This window comes from Pongo abelii, chromosome 12 (assembly GCF_028885655.2).
Source record: "Pongo abelii isolate AG06213 chromosome 12, NHGRI_mPonAbe1-v2.0_pri, whole genome shotgun sequence".
NCBI lineage: Eukaryota > Metazoa > Chordata > Mammalia > Primates > Hominidae > Pongo > Pongo abelii.
The window spans coordinates 85115684-85139520 of NC_071997.2; the positions used below are offsets into that span (position 1 = coordinate 85115684).

Sequence of the window (23837 nt, forward strand, 5' to 3'; positions counted from 1 at the left end):
GGCTAGGAGTTTGAGACCAGCCTAGCCAACATAGTGAAACCCCGTCCCTACTAAAAATACAAAAATTAGGCCCTTTCAACCTTGTGAGGTTAGAGTGAGAAAATGGTTATCTATGAGGAAGTGGGCCCTCACCAGACAACAGATCAGCCGGTGCCTTAATTCTGAACTTCCCAGCCTCCAGAACTGTGAAATTAAAATACAAAAATTAGCTGGGCATGGTGGCACATGCCTGTAAACCCCAGCTACTCAGGAGATGAGAAAGGAGAATCACTTGAATCCAGAAGGCGAAGGTTGCAGTGGGCTGAGATCGCACCATTGCACTCTAGCCTGAGCAACAAGAGTGAAACTCATCTAAAAAAAAAAAAAGAACTGTGAAAATTAACTGTAATCGCAGCAGTATTTATAACAGCCAAAAATGAAAATTACCCAAATGTCCATCAGAATTAAAATGGGGGTCTGGCACGGTGGTTCATGCCTGTAATCACAGCACTCTGGCAGGCCAAGGCGGGTGGATCACCTGAGGTCAGGAGTTCGAGACCAGCCTGGCCAACATAGCAAAATCCCCTCTACTGAAAATACTAAAATTAGCCAGGCATAGTGGCGTGCAGCTAAACCCAGAGGCAGAAGTTGCAGTGAGCTGAGACCGCGCTACAGCACTCCAGCCTGGGTGATAGAGCGAGATTCTGAGACTCCATCTCAAAAAAACAAAAAAAAAGGTAAAATGGGGAGAGTAGCAGGGGCGGGCGGAAGGGAAGTAAAATGGATAAATTCTGACACGCTTGTGCTATGAAATATGAACGCAAAAATCCACAACTACACTCAATAATATGGATAAATCTTACAAATATTGGATGAAAGAAGCTAGGGAGAATATATTACATAATTCCATGTACATAAACTATAAAAACAGGCCGGACGCAGTGGCTCATGCCTATAATCTCAGTGCTTTGGAAGGCCAAGGCGGGCAGATCACCTGAGGTTCAGGAGCTTGAGACCAGCCTGACCAACATAGAGAAACCCCATCTCTACTAAAAATACAAAAAAAGATGAGCCAGGTGTGGTGACACATGCCTGTAATCCCAGCTACTCAGGAGGCCAAGGCAGGAGGATCACTTGAACCTGGGAGGCAGAGGTTGTGGTGAGCCAAGATCGCACCATTGTACTCCAGCCTGGGCAACAAAAGCGAAACTCTGTCTCAAAAAAAAAAAAAAAAAGCTTAATATCATTGATACACAGTTTAGGTTTTGAGATAAATATGACAGAAGTATCCTTCTAAAAAGTCACTATAATTTACATATTACTTATTTATTACATATTTACATTATATATATTGTAATTCACATTTATAATCCATGTACCTGATTCTCCATTTCTGGCAATACAGCACTATTCATCTGTTCTCCCTTTTTGCCTTTCAACAACCGGTTAAGGTCCTGATAAATGTCTTTTGTGGAAAAGTCAGCTTTTTTTCTTTCTGTAATCAGAATTCCTCCTCTTTGAATAATCTATTTTGAAAGAAATAGTTTAAACTACTATGAGAAAAGGAATAAGAAAAGCAATAATGAAAATTATAACATTGATAACTATAGTGATAGCAGATTCACCTACATTAAATGTTTATACAATGTGCAAGACATTGATAATATGATGTACTGATACACTTTTTACATCAATAAACTAAATTTTCATCAAAATATAAAATTACGTTCACATAAAGCTTTCAAAAAATAGTCCCAACAGTAACAACTCTTTTTTTGTTTTGAGACAGAGTTTCACTGTCACCCAGGATGGAATGCGGTGACACGATCTTGGCTCACTGCTACCTCTGCCTCCCAGGTTCAAGCAATTCTCCTGCCTCAGCCTCCCAAGTAGCTAGGATTACAGGAGCAAGCCACAATGCTTGGCTAGTTTTTTTTTCTTTGCATTTTTAGTAGAGACAGGGTTTCACCACATTGGACAGGCTGGTCTCGAATCCCTGACCTCAGGTGATCCACCTGCCTCAGCTTCCCAAAGTGTCAGGATTACAGGCGTGAGCCACCGTGCCGGCCACAATAACAACCCTTAACAGAACTATTACTTGTGGAAAGTTGCTTAGATACAATCTATGCTAAAAATGTCCATCACATGTGTTATCTCCAGTGGTGCTTATGGTACTTGAGGACCACAAAAAGTGAAGAATCCTCGGGAGATACATACCTTAAGAAATACCTAGGCCGGGCGCTGTGGCTCACGCCTGTAATCCCAGCACTTTGGGAGGCCGAGGCGGGCGAATCACAAGGTCAGGAGTTAGAGACCAGCCTGACCAATATGATGAAACCCCGTCTCTATAAAAATACAAAAATTAGCCGGGTGTGGTGGCATGTGCCTGCAGTCCCAGCTACTTGGGAGGCTGAGGCAGAAGAATCGTTGGAACCCAGGAGGTGGAGGTTGCAGTGAGCCAAGATCGTGGATTGTGCCACTGCACTCTAGCCTGGGTGACAGAGTGAGACTCAGTCTCAAAAAAAAAAAAAAAAACTAAATAGGCTGGGCACCATGGCTCACGCCTATAATCCCAGCACTTTGGGAGGCTGAGGTGGGCAGATCACCTGAGGTCAGGAGTCCAAGACCAGCCTGACCAACATAGTGGAACCCTGTCTCTACTAAAAATACAAAATTGGCCAGGTGTGGTGGGGCACACCTGTAATCCCAAGCTACTCCTGCTGAGGCAGGAGAATTGCTTGAACCCAGGAGGTGGAGGTTGCAGTGAGCTGAGATCACGCCATTACACTCCAGCCTGGGCACCAAGAGTGAAACTCCACCTCAAAGAAAAAAAAAAGAAATACCTAAATAATAAACCACATGCCTATACAAATGACATAATCAAAGCCGAGCATGGTGGCTCATGGCTGTAATCCCAGCACTTTGGGAGGCCAAGGTGGGTGGATCACGAGGTGAGGAGTTCAAGACCAGCCTAGCCAAGATGGTGAAACCTCATCTCTACTAAAAATACAAAAATTAGCCAGGTGTGGTGGTGCACACCTGTAATCCCAGCTACTCGGGAGGCTGAGGCAGAAGAATTGCTTGAACCTGGGAGGCAGAGGTTGCAGTGAGCCGAGATCGCACCACTGCACTCCAGCCTGGGCGACAGAGCAAGACTCGGTCTCAAAAAACAAACAAACAAACAAACAAAAAAACAAATGACACAATCAGAATTTAGTTAAGATAAAACAAATAGTAAAATAACAGGCTAAAGTTCCACTCGAACTACCAAAAAATGCTAAAGAACTGCATCTTATTTGATAAATCCATAATTACAGTAATATTTACCGTAATAATTACTCTTTTGGAACACAAGACAGGAAAGGGGGGAGAAAAGATCTGAGGTAAAATAAATCACAAGAAACAGCTTGTTCTAATGTCCAATTAAATATACAAAGTTTCTGTAAACATCAAAACATTATTTTAATTAGATACAAAAAAAAGTTTTTTTTATTATTTTTCCTTAAATAAAACAGTATCATGTCAATTAAAGAGCCTTTCCTAGGCCTGGAATCTCCTCTATCACTAGACTCAATTTGCTTACCTGTCTCAGTTTCCCCATGTCTCCAGCAGTCTCTCCTCCGGGTAAAACACATTCCTTTGGTCCAATCTGGATGAGGAGAGCCTCAAGATTGGAGAACTGATCATTATCAGGGAATTCACACAGTCCTAGTTTCCTCTGTATGGAATCCACATACCCAACTCCAACCTGTCTCTGGCCATCAACTGCAGACATTTTAACACCCACAACACCAATGGAAGCTGACATGTCGTTGTTACCAAAGAGAATGTCTTCAAACTGAGAGAGATTGCCAGGAGAAGCCTAAGTAAAAATAAAATTTTAAAAATTTAACAAACTCTTGAACGTACTTTAAAATTTTATAAGCAAAAAGGAAAAATCCAAACTCGATGAACCTTATTAATAAAATGTTTACTTTTTTTTTTTGAGATGAAGTCTTGCTCTGTCACCCAGGCTAGAGTGCAATGGTATGATCTCGACTCACTGCAACCTCTGCCTCAAGGGTTCAATAGATTCTCCTGCTTCAACCTCCCCGGTAGCTGGGAATACAAGCGCACACCACCACGCCTGGCTAATTTTCGTATTTTTAGTAGAGATGGGGTTTCACCATGTTGGCCAGGCTGGTCTCAAACTCCTGAACTTGTGATCTGCCTGCCTCGGCCTCCCAAAGTGCGTGAGCCACCACGCCTGGGCAATAAAATGTTTTCTTATAAAAAAATAACTGGCCAAGTGCTGTGGCTTACGCCTGTAATCCCAACGCTTTGGGAGGCCAAGGCAGGCGAATCATGAGGTCAGGAGACTGAGGCCATCCTGGCCAACATGGTGAAACCCTGTCTCTACTAAAAATACAAAAATTAGCAGGGTGTTGTGGCATGCACCTGTAATCCCAGCTACTCGGGAGGCTGAGGCAGGAGAATAGCTTGAACCAGAGTCAGAGTTTGCAGTGAGCCCAGATGGCGCCACTGCACTCCAGCCTGGCGACAGAGCAAGACTCTGTCTCAAAATAAATAAATAAATAAATAAATAAATAAATAAATGCTTGTGGTTGGGCATGGTGGCTCACACCTGTAATCTCAGCACTTTGAGAGGCCAAGGCAGGCAGATCACTTGAGGTCAGGAGTTTAAGACCAGCCTGGCCAACATGGTAAAACCCTGTCTCTACTAAAAATACAAATCTGTGGCGCTAATTTGTGGCCATCCTCACCTATTATAAGGATCTTACAGATACATGTCTCTATTATGATCTTACTGCTAGCCCTGCCCTCCCCTCCCCTCCCCTCTCCCTCCCCTTCCCTGGCCCTCCCCCTTTCTCTTCCCCCCCTTCCCCTCCCCTCAGAAATTATCTATCTAATCTATCCCTCTATAGAGATGGGATCTCCCTACATTGCCCAGGGTGGTCTCAAACTCCTGGACTCAAGTAATCCTCCTACCTTGGCCTCCGAAAGTTAAACTGTAACCTCAACCTCCTGGGCTCAAGTGATCCTCTCACCTCAGCTTGATTAGCTGGGACCACAGGTGTGTGACAATAGCCCCAGCTAATTTTTTAAAATTTTTTTATCTTCAGTAGAGATGGGGCTTTACCACGTTGGACAGCCTGGTCTTCAACTCCTGGGCTCGCGCAATCTACCTGCCTCAGCCTCCCAAAATACTGGGATTACAAGCATGAGCCACTGTGCCCAGCCAAACTGTAACTTTTTAAAAACCACATGCTAATTGCTATTAAAGTGTCTCAAACCATTCTACTATCACAATCTACTTAAAATACTAAAACACAATTAAATTCTTCACAGTTTTATTTTTCCACTCTTAAAAAAATAAGTAAATTAAAAAGGAAGATAATTACCTTATATGCCAAATACCAATCATTCTCCTTGGATGCCTTATTTCCAGCTCTATTCTTATAAACTTCAACTCTATACTGACGAACCAGAAGAAGATCTTTTACAAAAGACTCAAAATTCATTTTACTAAGCACAACACTCTGCAGATTCTTTGCTCCTTAAAAAAAAAAAAAGTACATTACAGATTTGAGATATTACATGTTCAAGCACTGTATGAGTTGGACTTCACGCTGCTGATAAAGACATACCCAAGACTGGGAAGAAAAAGAGGCTTACTGGACTTATAGTTCCACATGGCTGGGGAGGTCTCACAATCATGGCAGAAGGCAAAGAGGAACAAGTCATGTCTTACATGGATGGCAGCAGGCAAAGAAGAGCTTGTGCAGGTAGACTTCTGTTTTTAAAACCATCAGATCTCGTGAGGCTTATTCACTATCACAACAGCATGGAAAAGGTCCATCCCCATGATTCAATTATCTCCCACCAGGTCCCTCCCACAATACATGGGAATTCACGATGGGATTTAGGTGGGGACATAGCCAAACCATATCATTCTGCCCTGACCCCTCCCAAATCTCATGTCCTCACATTTCAAAACCAATCATGCATTCCTAACAGTCCCCCAAAGCCTTAACTCATTTCAGCATTAACTCAAAATTCCACAGTCCAAAGTCTCATTCAAGACAAGGTAAGTCCTTTCCACCTATGAGCCTGTCAAATCAAAAGCAAGTTAGTTACTTCCCAGATACAATGGGGTACAGGAATTGGGTAAATACAGCCACTCCAAATGGGAGAAATTGGCCAAAACAAAGGGGCTACAGGCCCCATGCAAGTCCAAAATCCAGCATGGCAGTCAAATCTTAAAGCTCCAAAATGATCTCCTTCGACTCTATGTCTCACGTCCAGGTCATGTGGATGCAAGAGGTGGGCAACCACAGCCTTGGACAGCTCTGCCCCTGTGGCTTTGCAGGGTACAGCACCCCGCCTGGTTGCTTTCATGAGATGGCGTTAAGTGTCTACAGCTTTTCCAGGCACATGGTGCAAGCTATCTGTGGATCTACCATTCTGAGGTATGGAGAATGGTAGCCCTCTTTTCACAGCTCCACTAGGCAGTGCCCAGTAGGGACTCTGTGTGGGGGCTCTGACCCTACATTTCCCTTCCACATTACCCTAGCAGAGGAACTCAATGAGCGCCCCACCCCTGCAGCAAACTTCTGCCTGGACATGCAGGTGTTTCCATACATCTTTGAAACCTAGGCAGAAGTCCTCAAACCTCAATTATTGATTTCTGTGCACCTGCAGGCTCAACACCACCTGGAAGCTGTCAAGGCTTCAGGCTTGCACCCTCTGAAGCCATGGCCTGAGCTCTAGGTTGGCCCCTTTCAGCCACAGCTGGGGCAGCTGGGGCAGCTGGGACACAGGGCACCAAGTTGCTAGGCTGCACACAGCATGGGGACCCTGGGCTGGCCCATGAAACCATTTTTTTCTCCTAGGCCTCTAGGCTTGTGATGAGAGGGGCTGCCATGAAGTCCTCTGACATGCCCTGGAGACATTTTTCCCATTGTCTTGGGGATTAACATTGGGATCCTCATTACTTATGCAAATTTCTGCAGCTAGCTTGAATTTCTCCTCAGAAAATGGGATTTTCTTTTCTATCACATTGTCAGGCTGCAAATTTTCCAAACTTTCATGCTGTTTCCCTTTTAAAACTGAATGCCTTTAACAGCACCCAAGTCATCTCTTGAATGCTTTGCTGCTTAGAAATTTCTCCCACCAGATACCCAAAATCATTTCTCTCAAGTTCAAAGTTCCACAAGTCTCTAGGGCAGGGCAAAATGCCACCAGTCTCTTTACTAAAATATAACAAGTGTCACCTTTGCTCCAGTTCCCAACAAGTTCCTCATCTCCATCTGAGACCACCTTAGCCAGGATTTCATCATCCATATCATTATCAGGATTTTGGTCAAAGCCATTGAACAAGTCTCTAGGAAGTTCCAAACTTTCCCACATTTTCTGGTCTTCTTCTGAGCCCTCTAAACTGCTCCAACCTCTGCCTGTTACCCAGCTCCAAAGTTGCTTCCATATTTTCGGGTATCTTTTCAGCTGCATCCCACTCTACTGGTACCAGTTTACTGTTTTAGTCCATTTTCACGCTGCTAATAAAGACATACCCAGCTGGGTATGTAATCCCAGCTCTTTGGAAGGCCGAGGCGGGCAGATCACAAGGTCAAGAGATCAAGACCATCCTGGTCAACATGGGGAAACCCCGTCTCTATTAAAAATACAAAAATTAGCTGGGCATGGTGGCATGCGCCTATAGTCCCAGCTACTTGGGAGGCTGAGGCAGGAGAATCACTTGAACCCGGGAGGCGAAGGATGCAGTGAGTCGAGATTGCACCACTGCACTCCAGCCTAGCAACAGAGCCAGACTCTGTCTCAAAAAAAAAAAAAAAAAAAAAAAAAAAAAAAAAAAAAAAAAAGACATACCTGAGACTGGGCAATTTACAAAAGAATGAAGTTTAATGACTCCATAGCCATGTGGAACTGGCTGAGGAGGCCTCACAATCATTGAGGAAGGCAAGGAGGAGCAAGTTACATCTTACATGGATGCCGGCAGGCAAAGAGAGAGAGCCTGTGCAGGGAAACTCCCGTTTTTAAAACCATCACATCTTGTGAGGCTTATTCACTACCAGGAGAACAGCACAGGAAAGAGTCGCCCACATGATTCAATCATGTCCCACCAGGTACCTCCCACAACACATGGGAATTCAAGATGAGATAAGGGTGGGAACACAGCCAAACCATATCAAGCACCTAACACAATGCTAACCCAAAAACTTCCAGTGTTTTCTCAGTAATTTATTCATTGATTAAATTGTTTATGAAGCACCTATTATATGTGCAGGGACTATGGAAGGTAATAGATATAAAATAGTGACTAAGCATAGACCCTCTGCTTATATGGAGTCTACACATAAAAATCATAAGTTCTAAAGATGATAACTTTTTAATTTTTTTGTAGAGATGGGTCTCGCTATGTTACACAGGCTGGTCTTCAACTCCTAGCATCAAGCTATCCTCCCACCTCGACATTCCTAAGTGCTGAGATTACAGGAACGAACCACTGCACTTGGCCTGTCCTTTCTTATAATTTGTTTTAAAGTCTTTTTTTTTTTTTTTTTTGAGATGGAGTCTCGCTGTGTTGCCCAGGCTGGAGTGCAGTAGCAATCTCGGCTCACTGCAAGCTCCGCCTTCCGGGTTCACACCATTCTCCTGCCTCAGCCTCCCAATAGCTGGGACTACAGGCACCTGCCACCGCACCCAGCTAATTTTTTGTATTTTTAGTAGAGACAGGTTTCACCGTGTTAACCAGGATGATCTCGATCTCCTGACCTCGTGAACCGCCCACCTCGGCCTCCCAAAGTGCTGGGATTTTTGTATTTTTAGTACAGACGGGGTTTCACCGTGTTAGCCAGGATGGTCTTGATCTCCTGACCCCGGGATCCGCCTGCCTCGGCCTCCCAAAGTGCTGGGATTACAGGCCTGAGTCACCGCGCCCGACCTGTTTTAAAGTCTTATGTAAAATCTATGTAGGTCAGGTGCAGTGGCTAATACCTGTAATCCCAGCACATTGGGAGGCCAAGGTGGGTGGATCACTTGAGGTCAGGAGTTTGAGACCAGCCTGGCCAACATGGTGAAACCCCATCTCTACTAAAAATACAAAAATTAGCTAGGCGTGGGGGCAGGTGCCTGTAATCCCAGCTACTCCGGTGGCTGAGGCAGGAGAATCGCTTGAACCCAGGAGGTGGAGGTTGCAGTGAGCCAAGATTACACCACTGTCGCCTGGGCAACAGAGTAAGACTCCGTCTCAGAAAAAAAAAAAAACTTCAGGCTTTTCATTGGCTACGGCATAAAATACCAACAGTTCAACACCACACGAAAAGCCTTTGGTCATCTAACCCCACCCACCTGGGCCAGTCTTCTCGCCTTCCTTTTCTACACCAGCAATGCCAATCTACCTCGTTTCAAGCCCTCTCCCTAGCAAACTTCTAGTCCGCCAAGACTCAGCGTGGACTTTGGTGTCTCACATAACGCCTCTTCCGTTGTATGAGACTCTTCCAAAGTCTTCCGTCTTTGGCGATCCTGCCTCGGCGCCTCTTGTAACCTCTTACAAGCTCACCTCCATAAGCCTCCAACTTGAATTGCAATGATTTCTGCCTTACTCTCCAATAGTGATCTCTATGAAAGCAGAGGTATTTCTTTTTCATCTAGTGTCCATAACCCTGCCTAACACATTTATATCTAACGAATGAAACTTTTTTCATCAGGAGCACCGCATTTGCACTAGTCCTCTAGTCAGGACTAGAATCCACAACTCTACTCCCCCTAGGATGCTCTTTTCATTAGCATAACTACATAGCTGCAAGAAAGCGCAAAGAAAACAGGGAGAAAGAGGTTAACTAGGCCTATCCAGAACATTTGGCCCACATAGGGTGAGACATTTGTAGCTTTCCAGGGAGAGATAATCCTGAATAGATGGGGTCGGGTGACGGAGAGCACTGAATGCTGAGCTGAAGCAGATAGCGTCCACGACTAGCCCAAGGTCACACGTTAATAAGCAGAGGGGCAGCGACTTGATCCCAAGCAGCCCAGCTCCAGAGTCCGTTGGTCCTGATCACTTCATCATACTGCTCTTCAACGGCGCTCCATTACCAGCCCCTTAGCTGGACCGGCGGTACAAATGGGAGCGTCGTGGGAGCAGAATTACGTTGAGTGTCATAAAACGGTCTCCTAAACCCCCCGTCTGTTTTAAATCTCACTCCTGGCTGCTGTTTGTAATAAGAGATTCTGGCCGTGTTTGTAATGAGCGCCACATGTAGGGCCAAGGCGAGGAATCTGACTGCTGGAAAATGAACTAGAACAATGCATTAAAATGCCTGGCACGACGTAAACACTCCGTGATCACAAGTTCAGATCCGGTGCGGCTGGAGAGGCACGGGTTTCAGGGCTGAGGGGGGCGTCCCTCCGGAGCCAAGCAGAACCTGGGGACGGCTGAATCCCCACAAGCACCAACGTTCCGCCCCCGTGCCTCCGCGCTGGAGAGGCTGCTCATCGCCCACTTTCAGGCGGGAATGGAGCCGCGCCACAAGGCCCCGGATCCCTCCCTAGCACGCGCCGTCCCCGCCCTCACCTGCCGGCCCCATGTACTTGATCACCCCCTGGGTCTTGAACACCTCCCGGGCGGCCAGCAGCGCGTCCTCGCCGTGCGCCGTATAGAAGTCGCCGCGGTCGAAAAGGCGCACCGTGGTGGTCGGCTTCTCCGGCATGCCCTGAAAGAAGCGCACGAAGCCGACCTCGGCCGCGCTCTCCAACTGCAGCGTCTCCTTCGGCTGGACCGCCATGTCGAAACCTCCTCACCTCCTGGCTGAAGGAACTGCGCGACCCCACACCCACTAAGCTGTTTCCCGCCTCCCCTCTCACGTCCCCCGAGCGGCGTCCGGCCACGGCGGCCACACCCAATCAGCTTCCAGGGCTGCGTTTCGGTGGGTGGGAGTCTGCCGCAGCAACCAATCATAAGCAGACGCGGCCCAGCTTCCCGCGCACGCTGGTGACTTTAGCTAGTGCGCATGCCAGCGCCTAGGTCGCGCGCAAACCTGCAGACGCGCGTCCTTAGCGGAGATCAGTTTTGTGTTTACTCAGCTGCAAGGCTTGGAGCCCCTGGGTGGGTGTATGCAAGGGTAGGTTGCCACCAGGTGGGAGATTTCCGGCAGGTACTGAGCTCATAATGTGCCCGGAAGCATGGGAGTAACATCAGAAGGAAACTTGAAAACAAAAAAAAAACTAGCCTTCCTCCTCCTCCCAGTATTTTGTTCAAACGTGTGCCCCTCTCCGACTGCCTCCCTTTTTCTTTTAAAGCAAACTGCCAACATCGGGATTACGGGTTTATTCTACACAGCCTCCTTACTGCTGCCTATTAGCCACATTATCGTTACATCCACTCGTTGATGATTCACTCATTCAAAAACATTTATATGGCCTGCTAGGTCCCAGACTATCCTTGGCTCTGAGGATCGCCAGTAAAAAGAAAAATCACTGCCTTTATTCTGCTTACATTCTAATATGAGAAGATTCAGATAATGAATATAGCAAGTAAATGAAATGGTACGTTAGAAGATAAGCGTTTGTGGCAGGGCGCGGTAGCTCACGCCTGTAATCACAGAACTTTGGGAGGCCGAGGTGGGCGGATCACTTGAGCCCAGGAGATTGACACCACCCTGGGCAACATGGTAAAACCCACGTCTGTGATCCCAGATATTAGCAGGGCTGAGGCGAGAGGATCACCCGAGCCCGGGAGGTCGAGGCTGCGGTGAGCCGTAAATTGTGCCACTGCACTCCAGCCTGGGCGACAGAGTGAAGACCCTGTCTCAAAAAATACAAAATAAAATAAATAAAAAGACAAACGTTTGACGCCAGGCGTGGTGTCACACGCCATAATTCCAGTACTTTGGGAGCACGAGCCAGGAGGATCGTTTGAGCCCAGGAGGTCTTCTGCCGTCAGCTATGTTCATGCCACTGCACCGCAGCTGGGGCGACAGAGCGAGAGACCCCGTCTTGAGGAGGGTGGGGGAAGACCAGTTAAGGAAGAGGAAGGTTGAAATTTTAAAATGTTAGCAAACAGCCAGGCGCAGTGGCTCACGCCTGTAATCCCAGCAAACTGGGAGGCCAACGCGGGTGGATCACCTGAGGTCGGGAGTTTGAGACCAGCCTGGCCGACATGGTGAAACCCCGTCTCTATTAAAAATACAAAAATTACCGGGCATAGTGGTGGGCGCCTGTAATCACAGCTACTCGAGAGCCTGAGGCAGGAGAATCGCTTGAACCTGGGAGCTGGAGGTGGCAGTGAGCCAAGATCGCGCCACTACACTCCAGCCTCGGTGACAGAGCGAGACTCTGTCTCAAAAAATAAATAAAATGTTATCAAACACCTGAAGGAGCTCAGGATCCATCCTGCAAAACTAACTCATAGAAAAGGTTTTTGCTGGCCGGGCACGGTGGCTCACGCCTGTAATCCCAACACTTTGGGAGGCCGAGGTGGGCAGATCACCTGAGGTCAGGAGTTCGAGACCAGCCTGACTAACATGGTGAAACTCCGTCTCTACTAAAAACACACAAAAAAATTAGCCGGGTGTAGTGGTGGGCGCCTGTAATCCCAGCTACTTGGGAGGCTGAGGCAGGAGAATCGCTTGAACCCGGGAGATGGAAGTTGCAGTGAGCCGAGATCGCGCCATTGCACTCCAGCCTGGGCAACAGGGCGAGACTCTGTCTCAAAAAAAAAAAAAAAAAAAAAATGGTTTTTGCATTCTCCAGTTTAGTTTACCCTTTCCCCATGGAAGTGTTTCCAAAACCTAATTCAGCAGCAGAATCACCCTGGGTGGGGGTTAAACATATTCCTGTGCCCAGCCCACACATAATGGGTCTTAATTTCTGGAGTGGAGCCTTGGAACCTTTGTTTGTTTTTTTGAGACGAAGTCTGGCTCTGTCACCACACTGGAGTGCAGTGACGCAATCTCGCTCACTGCCTCCCGAGTTCAGGAGATCCTCCTGCCTCAGCTTCCCAAGTAGCTATGACTACAGGTGTGCACCACCACCCCCAGCTAATTTTGGTATTTTTAGTAGAAACGGGCTTTCACCGTGTTGGCCAGGATGGTCTCGTCTCAATCTCTTGACCCCCTGTTCCGCCCGCCTCCGACTCCCAAAGTGCTGGGATTACAGGTGTGAGCCACCACGCCCAGCTTGGAATCATTTTTTGTTTTTTTGGTTTTGTTTTTTGTTTGTTTGCGCCACCACGCCCAGCTAATTTTTGTATTTTTAGTAGAGATGGGGTCTCTCCAAGTTGGTCAGGCTGGTCTCAAACTCCCAGCCTCCAGTGATCCACCTACCTCGGCCTCCCCAAGTGCTGAGATTACAGGCATGAGCCACCCCGCCCAGCCTAAGCCTGGAATCATTTTTGAAAGCTCCCTGGATGTTCCTCACAATCAGCTCAATTTAGAAATCTCTGGTGGGCACAGTGGCTCACGCCTGTAATCCCAGCACTTTGGGAGGCCGAGGTCAGCGGGTCAAGATCAGCCTGGCCAACATGGTGAAACCCCGTCTCTACTAGAAATACAAAAATTAGCCCGGCATGGTGGCAGTCACCTGTAATCCCAGCTACTCAGGAGGCTGAGGCAGGAAAATCGCTTGAATCCGGGAGGCGGAGGTTGCAGTGAGCCAAGACCACGCCATTACACTCCAGCCTGGGCGACAGAGCAAGACTCCGTCTCAAAAGAAAAAAAAAAAGAAAGAAATCTCGGGCCTACGGGTTAAAATTCAATTGCCTGGCCTTGCGCCAGATCACAGAGCTAGTTAGTGATAGATCTAGAATCCAGTCTTCTTCCAGATTCTGTATGCTTAACCGTCTGTGTGCTTACAGAATCTGCAGCAAGACTGTATACTGAGAAAGAAGATGTGTTTCTGACCTGAGTTTTATTTTATATTTTTATTTTTTTCAGAGTCTCGCTCTGTCTCCCAGGCTGGAGTACAGTGGCACAATCTCGGCTGACTGCAACCTCCACCCCCCTGGTTTCAAGTGATTCTCCTGCCTCAGCCTCCCAAATAGCTGGGACTACAGGTGCACACCATCACACCTGGCTAATTTTTGTCATTTTTGTAGAGATGGGTTTCACAACATTGGCCAGGCTGGTCTGGAACTCCTGATCTCAAGTGATCCGCCCACCTCGGCCTCCCAAAGTGCTGGGATTACAGGTGTGAGCCACCACACCCGGCCTCAAACCTGAGTATTATAGTCTGATGTCATGTGCTACCCCTTTAGAGAAGCTACTACCATTTCTGATACACTTTAATGAGTTGGCCGGGCATGCTGCCTCATGCCTGTAGTCCCAACATTTTAGAAGACTTGAGGCCAGAGGAGCACTTGAGCCCAGGAGTTGGAGACCAGCCTGGCAACATAGCAAGATCTCATCTCTAGAAAAACCTGTAAGGCAGGCACAGCAGCTCATGCCTGTAATACCAGCACTTTGGTAGGCTGAGGTGGGAGGATCGCTTAAGCTCAGGAGTTCGAGACCAGCCTGAGCAACATGGTGAAACCTTGTCTCTACTAAAAATGCAAAAATTAGTCAGGCTTGGTGACACATGCCTGTAGTTCTATTTGCTTCGGAGGCTGAGGCAGGAGGATAGCTGGAGCCTGGGAGGTGGGGGTTGCAGTGAGCCAAGATCACACTACTTCACTCCAGTGGGGGCAACAGAGCAAGATTCTGTCTCAAAAAAAAAAAAAAAAAGTTTAAAAAACCAGCCAGGCATGTACCTGTAGTCCTTGGGAGGCCAAGGTGGAAAAATTTCTTAAGTCCAGGTGTTTAAGGCTGCATTGAGCTATGATAGCACCACTGCACTCCAGCCTGGGCAACAGAGCAAGATCCTGTCTCAAAAAAAAAAAAAACACAGTTCATTTAGCTCACTGTCAGCCTTGGCACAAGACAGTTACCTTTAACTAGACTTAGAAGATAGCTAATGATTCCAGACATTGTTTGCTTTCTCCAGGCTAATACTAATGATTCTAACATGCTTCTTTTCTACAAAATGTCTAAGAGGAATATTTAGCCTGCTTGGAAAGGAAATAAGCTTGAAATTAAAATTTGATATGCGCTTGTAATCAATTTGTCTAAGAAACTGTTTTTTGTTTGTTTGTTTTTTGAGACGGAGTCTCGCTGTTGTCACCCAGACTGGAGCGCAGTGGTGTGATCTCAGCTCACTGCAAGCTCCGCCTCCTGGGTTCACTCCATTCTACTGCCTCAGTCTTCCCAGGCACCTGCCACTATGCCTGGCTAATTTTTTTGTATTTTTAGTAGAGACGGGGTTTTTCCATGTTAGCCAGGATGGTCTTGATCTCCTGACCTCATGATCCGCCCAACTCGGCCTCCCAAAGTGCTGGGATCACAGGTGTGAGCCACCGCGCCCGGCTGAAACTGTTTTAACAGTATCTTTTGTTTCCAACCATGTGCATGTATTAACTGTTCATGATAAATTCTTTTTTTAATTTATTTTTTTATTTTTTTGAGACAGGGTCTAACTGTCGCCCAGGCTGAATTGCAGTGGTATGATCAGAGCTCACTGAAGCCTACACTTCCCCAGGCTCAGGTGACTCACCTCGGCCTCCCAAGTAGCTGCAACTACAGGTGCAGCCTACCATGCCCCACTAATTTGTATATTTTTAGAAGAGACAGGGTTTCACCATGTTAAGACTGGTCTTGAACTCCTGGGCTAAAGCAATCCACCTGCCTAGGCCCTTCCAAAGTGGGATTACAGGAGTGAGCCACTGAGCCTGGCTGATAAATTCTTATTTAAAGTAGATCAGGCCAAGGCTGGGCACAGTGGGTCACCCCTGTAATCCAAGCACTTTAGGAGGCCAAGGCAGGTGGATCATTTGAGGTCATGAGTTCAAGACCAGCCTGGCCAACATGGTGAAACCTCATTTCTACAGAAATTACAAAAATTAGGCCAGGTGCGGTGGCTCAGGCCTGTAATCCCAGCACTTTGGGAGGCCGAGGTGGGTGGATCACGAGGTTAGGAGTTCAAGACCAGTCTGGCCAAGATGGTGAAACCCTGTCTCTACTAAAAATACAAAAATTAGCTGGATGCAGTGGCAGGTGCCTGTAATCCCAGCTACTGGGGAGGCTGAGGCAGGAGAATCGCTTTAAACCCAGGCGGCAGAGGTTGCAGTGAGCCGACATTGCTCCACTGCACTCCAGCCTGAACAACAGAGTGAGACTTGGTCTCAAAAAAAAAAATTAGTTGGTGTGGTGGTGCATGCCTGTAATCCCAACTACTTGGGAGGCTGAGGCAAGAGAATCACTTGAACCCAGGAGGCAGAGGTTGCAGTGAGCTGAGAACAGAGTGAGATTCCATCTCAAAAATAAATAAATAAATAATTTTTTCTTTTTTATTTTTTTTGAGACAGAGTTTTGCTGTTGTTGCCCAGGCTGAAGTGCAATGGCATGATCTCAGCTCACTGCAACCTCTGCCTCTGGGGTTCAAGCAATTCTCCTGCCTCAGCCTCCCGAGTACCTGGGATTAGAGGCATGCACCACCACGCCAGCCTTTTTTTTTTCGAGACAGAGTTTCGCCCCTATCACTCAGGCTGGAGTGGAATGGCGTGATCTCCAGTCACTGCAATCTCCACCTCCTCGGTTCAAGCGATTCTCCAGCCTCAGCCTCCCGAGTAGCTGGGATTACAGGTGCCCGCCACCACACCTGGCTAATTTTTGTATTTTCCGTAGAGACGAGGTTTCACCATGTTGGTCAGGCTGGTATCAAACTCCTGACCTCAGGTGATCCACCCACCTCAGCCTCCCAAGGAGCTGGGATTACAGGCATGAGCCACCGCGCCTGACCAATAAATAAATATTTTTTAAAAAAAAGTATATCAAACAGTTGTGATGGCGGCGGACTAGGGGAGGTCCCACAATTCCAGTGGGACTTTGACCCCAGCCAGTGTCCAGGCTCTTGACACCAAATGAGAAGGAATTCAGGGACGAATTGGAAAATAGTGAAAGTACAGAGATTTATTGCAAATCGAGAAGTACGCACTCAGGAAAGAGGAGTGTGAGCATACTCAAGAATGTCATGCTATGGGGTTTGAGGTTTCTATCCTTATGGATTTTTGTTTTTCTGTTTTGTTTGTTTGTTTGTTTTGAGACAGGGTCTCTTTCTGTTGCCTAGGCTGGATTGCAGTGAAGCGATCAAGGCTCAATGCAGCCTCGACCGCCAGGGATCAAGTGATCCACCTGCCTTGGCCTCCCAAAGTACTGGGATTATAGACATGAACCACTGCATCTGGCCTCTTCATTTATGGGTTTTTTTTTTTTTTTTACCAAGGAGTGGAATATTCATGAAGATTTCTGGAAAAAGGTGAAGATTTCTTGGAACTGTGGTGCCACCCATTTTTACACCAAATACAGGTGTTCTCGGAACTGTCGTGGTGCCGAGGGGGTGTAACTGAGTATGTTAATGAGCGAACAATGAGGTTCCAGGTGAAACCTAGGTCAAATCCAGTGCCATGTTACATCCAGTGGGACCTAGCCAGCTTGGCCCACATCCTGGTTCTCAGGGTCTAATCAGCCTCTAGCTTATGCAGCTATTTCAAGTTTCCTTTTTAGTAGTCATATGAAATGCCTGTCTGGAATTTTCTTTTTTCTTTTTTGTTTGTTTTTGAGACAGAGTCTCACCCTGTTGCCCACGCTGGAGTACAGGGGTGCGATCTCAGCTCACTGCGACCTGCGCCTCCCAGTTTCAAGCAATTCTCCTGCCTCAGCCTCCCTAGTAGCTGGGATTATAGGTGTGCACCACCACGCCTGACTAATCTTTGTATTTTCAGTAGAGACAGGGTTTCACCATGTTGGCCAGGCTGATCTCGAACTCCTGACCTCAGGTGATCTGCCTGCCTCAGCTTCCAAAGAGCCAGGATTACAGGTGTGAGCTACCATGCCTGGCCTCCTGCCTGGAGTTTTCTATTCTCCCACAACAACCCTGTATTATTCATGTCTCAGTTGTCTTACAGATATTTTATATACTTTCCACTCCCACATGGGAATCTGAATTTCTGAAAATAACTAAGAGGAATTTTGCAAAAATATAACTGGAAGACATAGCATGATTGATAGAATCCAGTAAAATTATCACCCGAACATGGCTGGTTTTGTTTTGTTTTTTTTTTTGAGACAGAGTCTCACTCTGTCACCCAGGCTGGAGTGCAGTGGCTCAGTCTCAGTCCACTGCAACCTCTGCCTCCCGGGTTCAAGCTATTCTCCTGCATCAGCCTCCCAAGTAGCTGGGACTACAGGCTCGCACCACCATGCCTGGCTTATTTTTGTATTTTTTAGTAGAGATGGGGTTTTGCCATGTTGGCCAGGCTGGTCTTTGTTGCGGGAAGTCAGGGACCCCAAACGGAGGAACCGGCTGAAGCCATGACAGAAGAACCTGGATTGTGAAGTTTTTATGGACATTTATTAGTTCCCCAAATTAATACTTTTGTAATTTCTTATGCTTGTCTTTACTGCAATCTCTAAACATAAATTGTAAAGATTTCATGGACACTTATCACTTCCCTGATCAATACCCTCGTGATTTCCTATGCCTATCTTTAATCTCTTAATCCTGTCAGCCGAGAAGGATGTATATCATCTCAGGACCCTGTAATAATTGTGTTAACTACACAAATTGTACAGCACGTGTGTTTGAGCAATATGAAATGTGGGCACCCTGAAAAAAGAACACGATAACAGCAATTGTTCAGGGAATAAGAGAGATAACTTAAACTCTGACCGCTGGTGAGCCAGGCAGAACAGAGCCTTATTTCTCTTCTTTCAAAAGCAAATGAGAGAAATATCGCTGAATTCTTTTTCTCAGCATGGAACGTCCCTGAGAAAGAGAATGCGCACCTAGGGGCAGGTCTCTGAACTGGCCCCCCCGGGGCGTACCTGTCTCTTATGGTTGAGATTGCAGAGGTGAAATAAACTCCAGTCTCCCATAGCGCTCCCAGGCTTATTAGGAAGAGGAAATTCCCACCTAATAAATTTTGGTCAGACCAGTTGAGCTCAAAACCCTGTCTCCTGATAAGATGTTATCAATGACAATGGTACCCGAAACTTCTTTAGCAATTTTAATTTCGCCTCGGTCCTGTGGTCCTGTGATCTCGCCCTGCCTCCACTTGCCTTGTGATATTCTATTACCCTGTTAAGTACTTGATGTCTGTCACCCAAACCTATTCGCACACTCCCTCCCCTTTTGAAAATCCCTAATAAAAACTTGCTGGTTTTTGTGGCTTGTGGGGCATCACGGATCCTACCAACGTGTGATGTCTCCCCCGGATGCCCAGCTTTAAAATTTCTCTCTTTTGTACTCTGTCCCTTTATTTCTCAAGCCAGCCGACGCTTAGGAAAATAGAAAAGAACCTACATGATGATCGGGGCAGGTCCCCCGATAGGTCTTGAAATCCTGACCTCAGGTGATCTGCCCGCCTCAGCCTCCCAAAGTGCTGGGATTACAGGCATCAGGCATGCGCAACCCCAAGTGGCCTAAATAATATTGTGTGTGTGTATGTGTGTGTGGGGTTTTTTTTTTTTAGACAAGAGTTTCGCTCTTGTTGCCCAAGCTGGAGTGCAATGGTGCAATCTCGGCTCACTACAACCTCTACCTCCCAGGTTCAAGCGATTCTCCTGCCTCAGCTTCCCGAGTAGCTGGGATTACAGGAGGGTGCCACCACATCCAGCTAATTTTTTGTATTTTTAGTAGAAACGGGGTTTCACCATGTTAGCCAGAAGTTCAAAAGCAGCCGGCCAACATGGTGAAACCCTATCTCTACTAAAAATACAAAAATTAGCCAGGCGTGGTGGTGCTCACCTGTAGTCCCAGCTACTCGGGAGGCTGAGGCAGGAGAATCTCTTGAACCCAGGAGGCGGAGGTTGCAGTGAGCCGAGATTGCACCACTGCACTCCAGCCTGGGTGACAGCGCAAGACTCCGTCTCAAAAACAAAAACAAAAAACAAAACCCAGCTTTATGGAGATATAATTCACACACCATACAATCCACCCACTTAAAGTATACAATTCAATAGCTTTTAGTATATTAATAGGGTTGCATAATCATCACTGCAATCTAATTTTAGAAGTTTGTCACTCCAGAAAGAAACCTCATACTCATTAGCAGTCACTCTTCATGTCCTCCTCCCCAGCCGTTGACAACCACTAATCTACTTTCTGTCTCTATAGATTTGCCTCTTCTGGACATTTCATATAAATGGAATCATACAATATAGGGTCTTTAGTGACTGCCTTTTTTCATTTAGCACATTTTTAACATTCATCCATGTTGTAGCATGTATCAGTACTTCACATCTTTTTATTACTAAATATTTCACTGTATGGCTATATTATATTTTATTTATCTCTTCATCAGTTGGTAGGCATTTGGGTTATTTCTACTCTTTGGCCATTATGAATAATGCTGCTGTGAACATTTGTGTACAAGTTTGTATGTGGACATGTTTTTATTGCCCTTAGATGTATACCTTGAAGTGGAATTGCTGGCTCATAGTTTTAACTTTTTTTTTTTTTTTTTTAGACGGAGTTTCACTCTTGTTGCCCAGGCTGGAGTGCAATGGCGAGATCTCGGCTCACCGCAACTTCCACCTCCCGGGTTCAAGCGATTCTCCTGCCTCAGCCTTCCGAGTAGCTAGGATTACAGGCATGTGCCACCACGCCCAGCTAATTTTGTATTTTTAGTAGAATGGAGTTTCTGCATGTTGGTCAGGCTGGTCTGGAACTTCCCGACCTCAGGTGATCCGCCTGCCTCGGCCTCCCAAAGTGCTGGGATTACAGGCGTGAGCCACCAGGCCCAGCCTTTAACATATGTTTAACTGTAATACTTACGTTAAACTACAACCCATATGATTATGTTTAACATTTTGAGTAACTGCCAAAATATTTTCCAAAACAATTACAACATTTTACTTTCTCATCAGCAATGTATGAGGGTTCCAACTTCTCCAAAGTCTCACCAATGCTTGTTATTATATTGTGTTCTTGATTATTGCTATCCTAGTGTGTGGGAAATGGTATCTTACTGTGTTTTGATTTGCATTTCCCGAATGACTAATAATGTTGAGTATCTTTTTATGTTCTCTGTATTTTCTTGGAGAAATTATTTCCATTTATTCCTGCCCTCCCCCGCACCTGCTGGTGTTGAAACTGATTTATTTACTTATTTATTTATTTATCAGAGAAATTTTGTTTTGTTTTGTTTTTGAGACTGAGTCTTGCTCTGTCATGTAGGCTGGAGTGCAGTGGCACAATCTCGGCTCACTGCAACCTCTGCCTTCCGGGTTCAAGCAATTCTCCTACCTCAGCCTCCTGAGTAGTTAGGATTACAGGCGTGTACCACCACGCCCAGCTAATTTTTGTATTTTAGTAGAGACAGGGTTTCACCATGTTGGCCAGGCTCGTCTCAAACTCCTGACCTCAAGTGATCTGCCTGCCTTGGCCTCCCAAAGTGTTGGGATTACAGGCGTGAGCCACTGCACCCAGCCAAGAAATTATTTTCAAAACTTATACTTGATAATAGACTTGTGTATCCAGAACATATACATCTTACATCTTAATAAGACGAAGATAAAGAACTCAATTTAAAAATGGACAAAGCGGCTGGGCACGGTGGCTTACCCCTGTAATCCCAGCACTTTGGGAGTCCGAGGCAGGCGGATCACTGGAGGTCAGGCATTTGAGACCAGCCTGACCAACATGGTAAAAACCCCATCTCTACTAAAAAAATACAAAAAATTAGCCAGCTGTGGTAGTGGGTGCCTGTAATCCCAGCTACTTGGGAGACTGAGGCAGGAGAATGGCTTGAACCCAGGAGGCGGAGAATGCAATGAGCCAAGATTGCGCCACTGCACTCCAGCCTGGACAGAGCGAGACCCTGTCTCTAAATAAATAAAATAAAATAAAAAGTAAAAATAGACAAAGGATCTGAAATTTTTTTTTTTTTTTTGAGATATAGTTTCGCTCTTGTTGCCCAGGCTGGAGTGCAATGGACAATCTCAGCTCACTGCAACCTCTGCCTTCTGGGTTCAAGCAATTCTTCTGCCTCAGTCTCCTGAGTAGCTGAGATTACAGGCATGTGCCACCACGTCCTGCTAATTTTGTGTTTTTAGTAGAGACGGGGTTTCTCCATGTTGGTCAGGCTAGTCTCGAACTCCCAACCTCAGGTGATCCACCCATCTCAGCCTCCCAAAGTGCTGGGATTACAGGCATGAGCCACCGCGCCCGGTCATTAAGTCATTTTTTGAGAAAGCTCTTTGGTTGGTTGACATGGGGAACGGAAACTCTATAGGTTCAACAGTTCATTCTGAAAGCAGAATGGGCTAGTTCCCTTTTAAAGTTTGATAAGAAAGGGGCCGGGCATAGTGGCTCATGCCTGTAATCCCAGCTCTTTGGGAGGCCGAGGTGGGTGGATCACCTGAGGTCAGAAGTTCAAGACCAGCCTGGCCAACATGGCGAAACCCCATCTCTACTAAAATACAAAAAAAATGGCCAGACGTGGTGGTGGGTTCCTGTAGTCCCAGTTACTTGGGAGGCTGAGGTAGGAGGGTGGCTTAAGCCTGGGAGGCAGAGTGATACAGAATGGCTGGGCTACTGGCCAAACCCCACCCCTAAGGCCTGGAACCATGGCCCTAAGTGAAAACAGCTGACCCCATTTTTCTGCCCAAATGTTACCCAAATAGGGCCTGCCACGCCCCTATCCTGTGCCCATAATGACTTCAGCTGGCAGAGCAACATAAGCGGCTGAGCAGCGAGCAGAGAAGCTACTGAGTGTCAGAGACTGCAGACAGACGCAGCTAACTTCGGAGGGTACCTCCTGCACCATCCCCATTCCAGCTGCCATCCCACTGAGGGCCATTTCCATTACCCAGTAAAATCCTCCGCATACACTACCCCTTTAATCCAGTCATTTGTCCTGATTCTTCCTGGATGCCAGACAAGAACCCGGGTGCCAAGAGGGCAGGGGCTTGGATGCTGCTGCCAGGGCTGTACAGAGCCTGCTCCCGCCAGAGAGGATCGACCAACCAGTTCCAGCATGCGTTCACTCTGGTTCCCACACTGCTTGCTCACACATTCCCTCTTCCAAAAAGTGGCTGAAAGGAGCCACTCCAGTTCCTGCCCACGAAGGGGGTCAAGGTCAAAGGAATTATCCCATCTCAGGAGGTTGCCATGAGCCAAGATTGCGCCACTGCACTCCAGCCTGGGCAACAGGCTGAGACCCCATTTCAAAAATAAATAAAAAATAAAGTTTCATAAGAAGGAAAAAGAGAGATGGGAATGGTAGCTTGTTAGAAGGCTAAGATCAGTGGGAATTTTTGTTTATTTTTATTTTTTTAGAGATGGGGCGTCTTGTCACGTTGCTCAGGTGGTCTTGAACTCCTGGCCTCAAGCAGTCCTCTCGCGTCAGCCTCCCAAAGTGCTAGGATTACAGACTTGAGCTGCCACACCCCACCTTCAGTGGGAATTTTTTTTTTTTTTTTTTTTTTGAGACGGAGTCTTGCTCTGTCGCCCAGGCTGGAGTGTGATGGCGTGATCTCGGCTCATCGCAACCTCCACCTCCCAGGTTCAAGCAATTCTCCTGCCTCTGCCTCCTGAGTAGCTGGGATTACAGGCATGCACCACCATGCCCAGTTAATGTTTTGTATTTTTAGTAGAGACAGGGTTTCTCCATGTTGGTCAGGCTGGTCTCAAACTCCCAACCACAGGTGATCCGCCCGCCTCGGCCTCCAAAGTGCTGGGACTACAGGTGTGAGCCACAGCACCAAGCCTTCAGTGGGAATTTTTAATGAGGGAGGGGGAACATGTCTTAG

At 46.7% G+C, this 23837-nt stretch overlaps 1 protein-coding gene across 3 annotated transcripts in view; it reads right to left on the reverse strand.

The window, feature by feature from the left end:
* Positions 1 to 10903, reverse strand: part of MSH2 (mutS homolog 2) — a 306776-nt gene extending 295873 nt beyond the window's left edge. For all 3 annotated transcript variants that reach the window (XM_054548211.2, XM_054548212.2, XM_024242414.3), the window contains exons 1-4: positions 10571 to 10903; positions 5382 to 5536; positions 3563 to 3841; positions 1359 to 1505 (exon numbers count right to left, since the gene is read on the reverse strand). In XM_054548211.2, coding sequence (XP_054404186.1) covers positions 1359 to 1505; positions 3563 to 3841; positions 5382 to 5536; positions 10571 to 10781 — 792 coding nt within the window. In that variant the 5' untranslated portion in view covers positions 10782 to 10903. The remainder of the gene's footprint in view (positions 1 to 1358; positions 1506 to 3562; positions 3842 to 5381; positions 5537 to 10570) is intronic.
* Positions 10904 to 23837: the final 12934 nt, after the last annotated feature.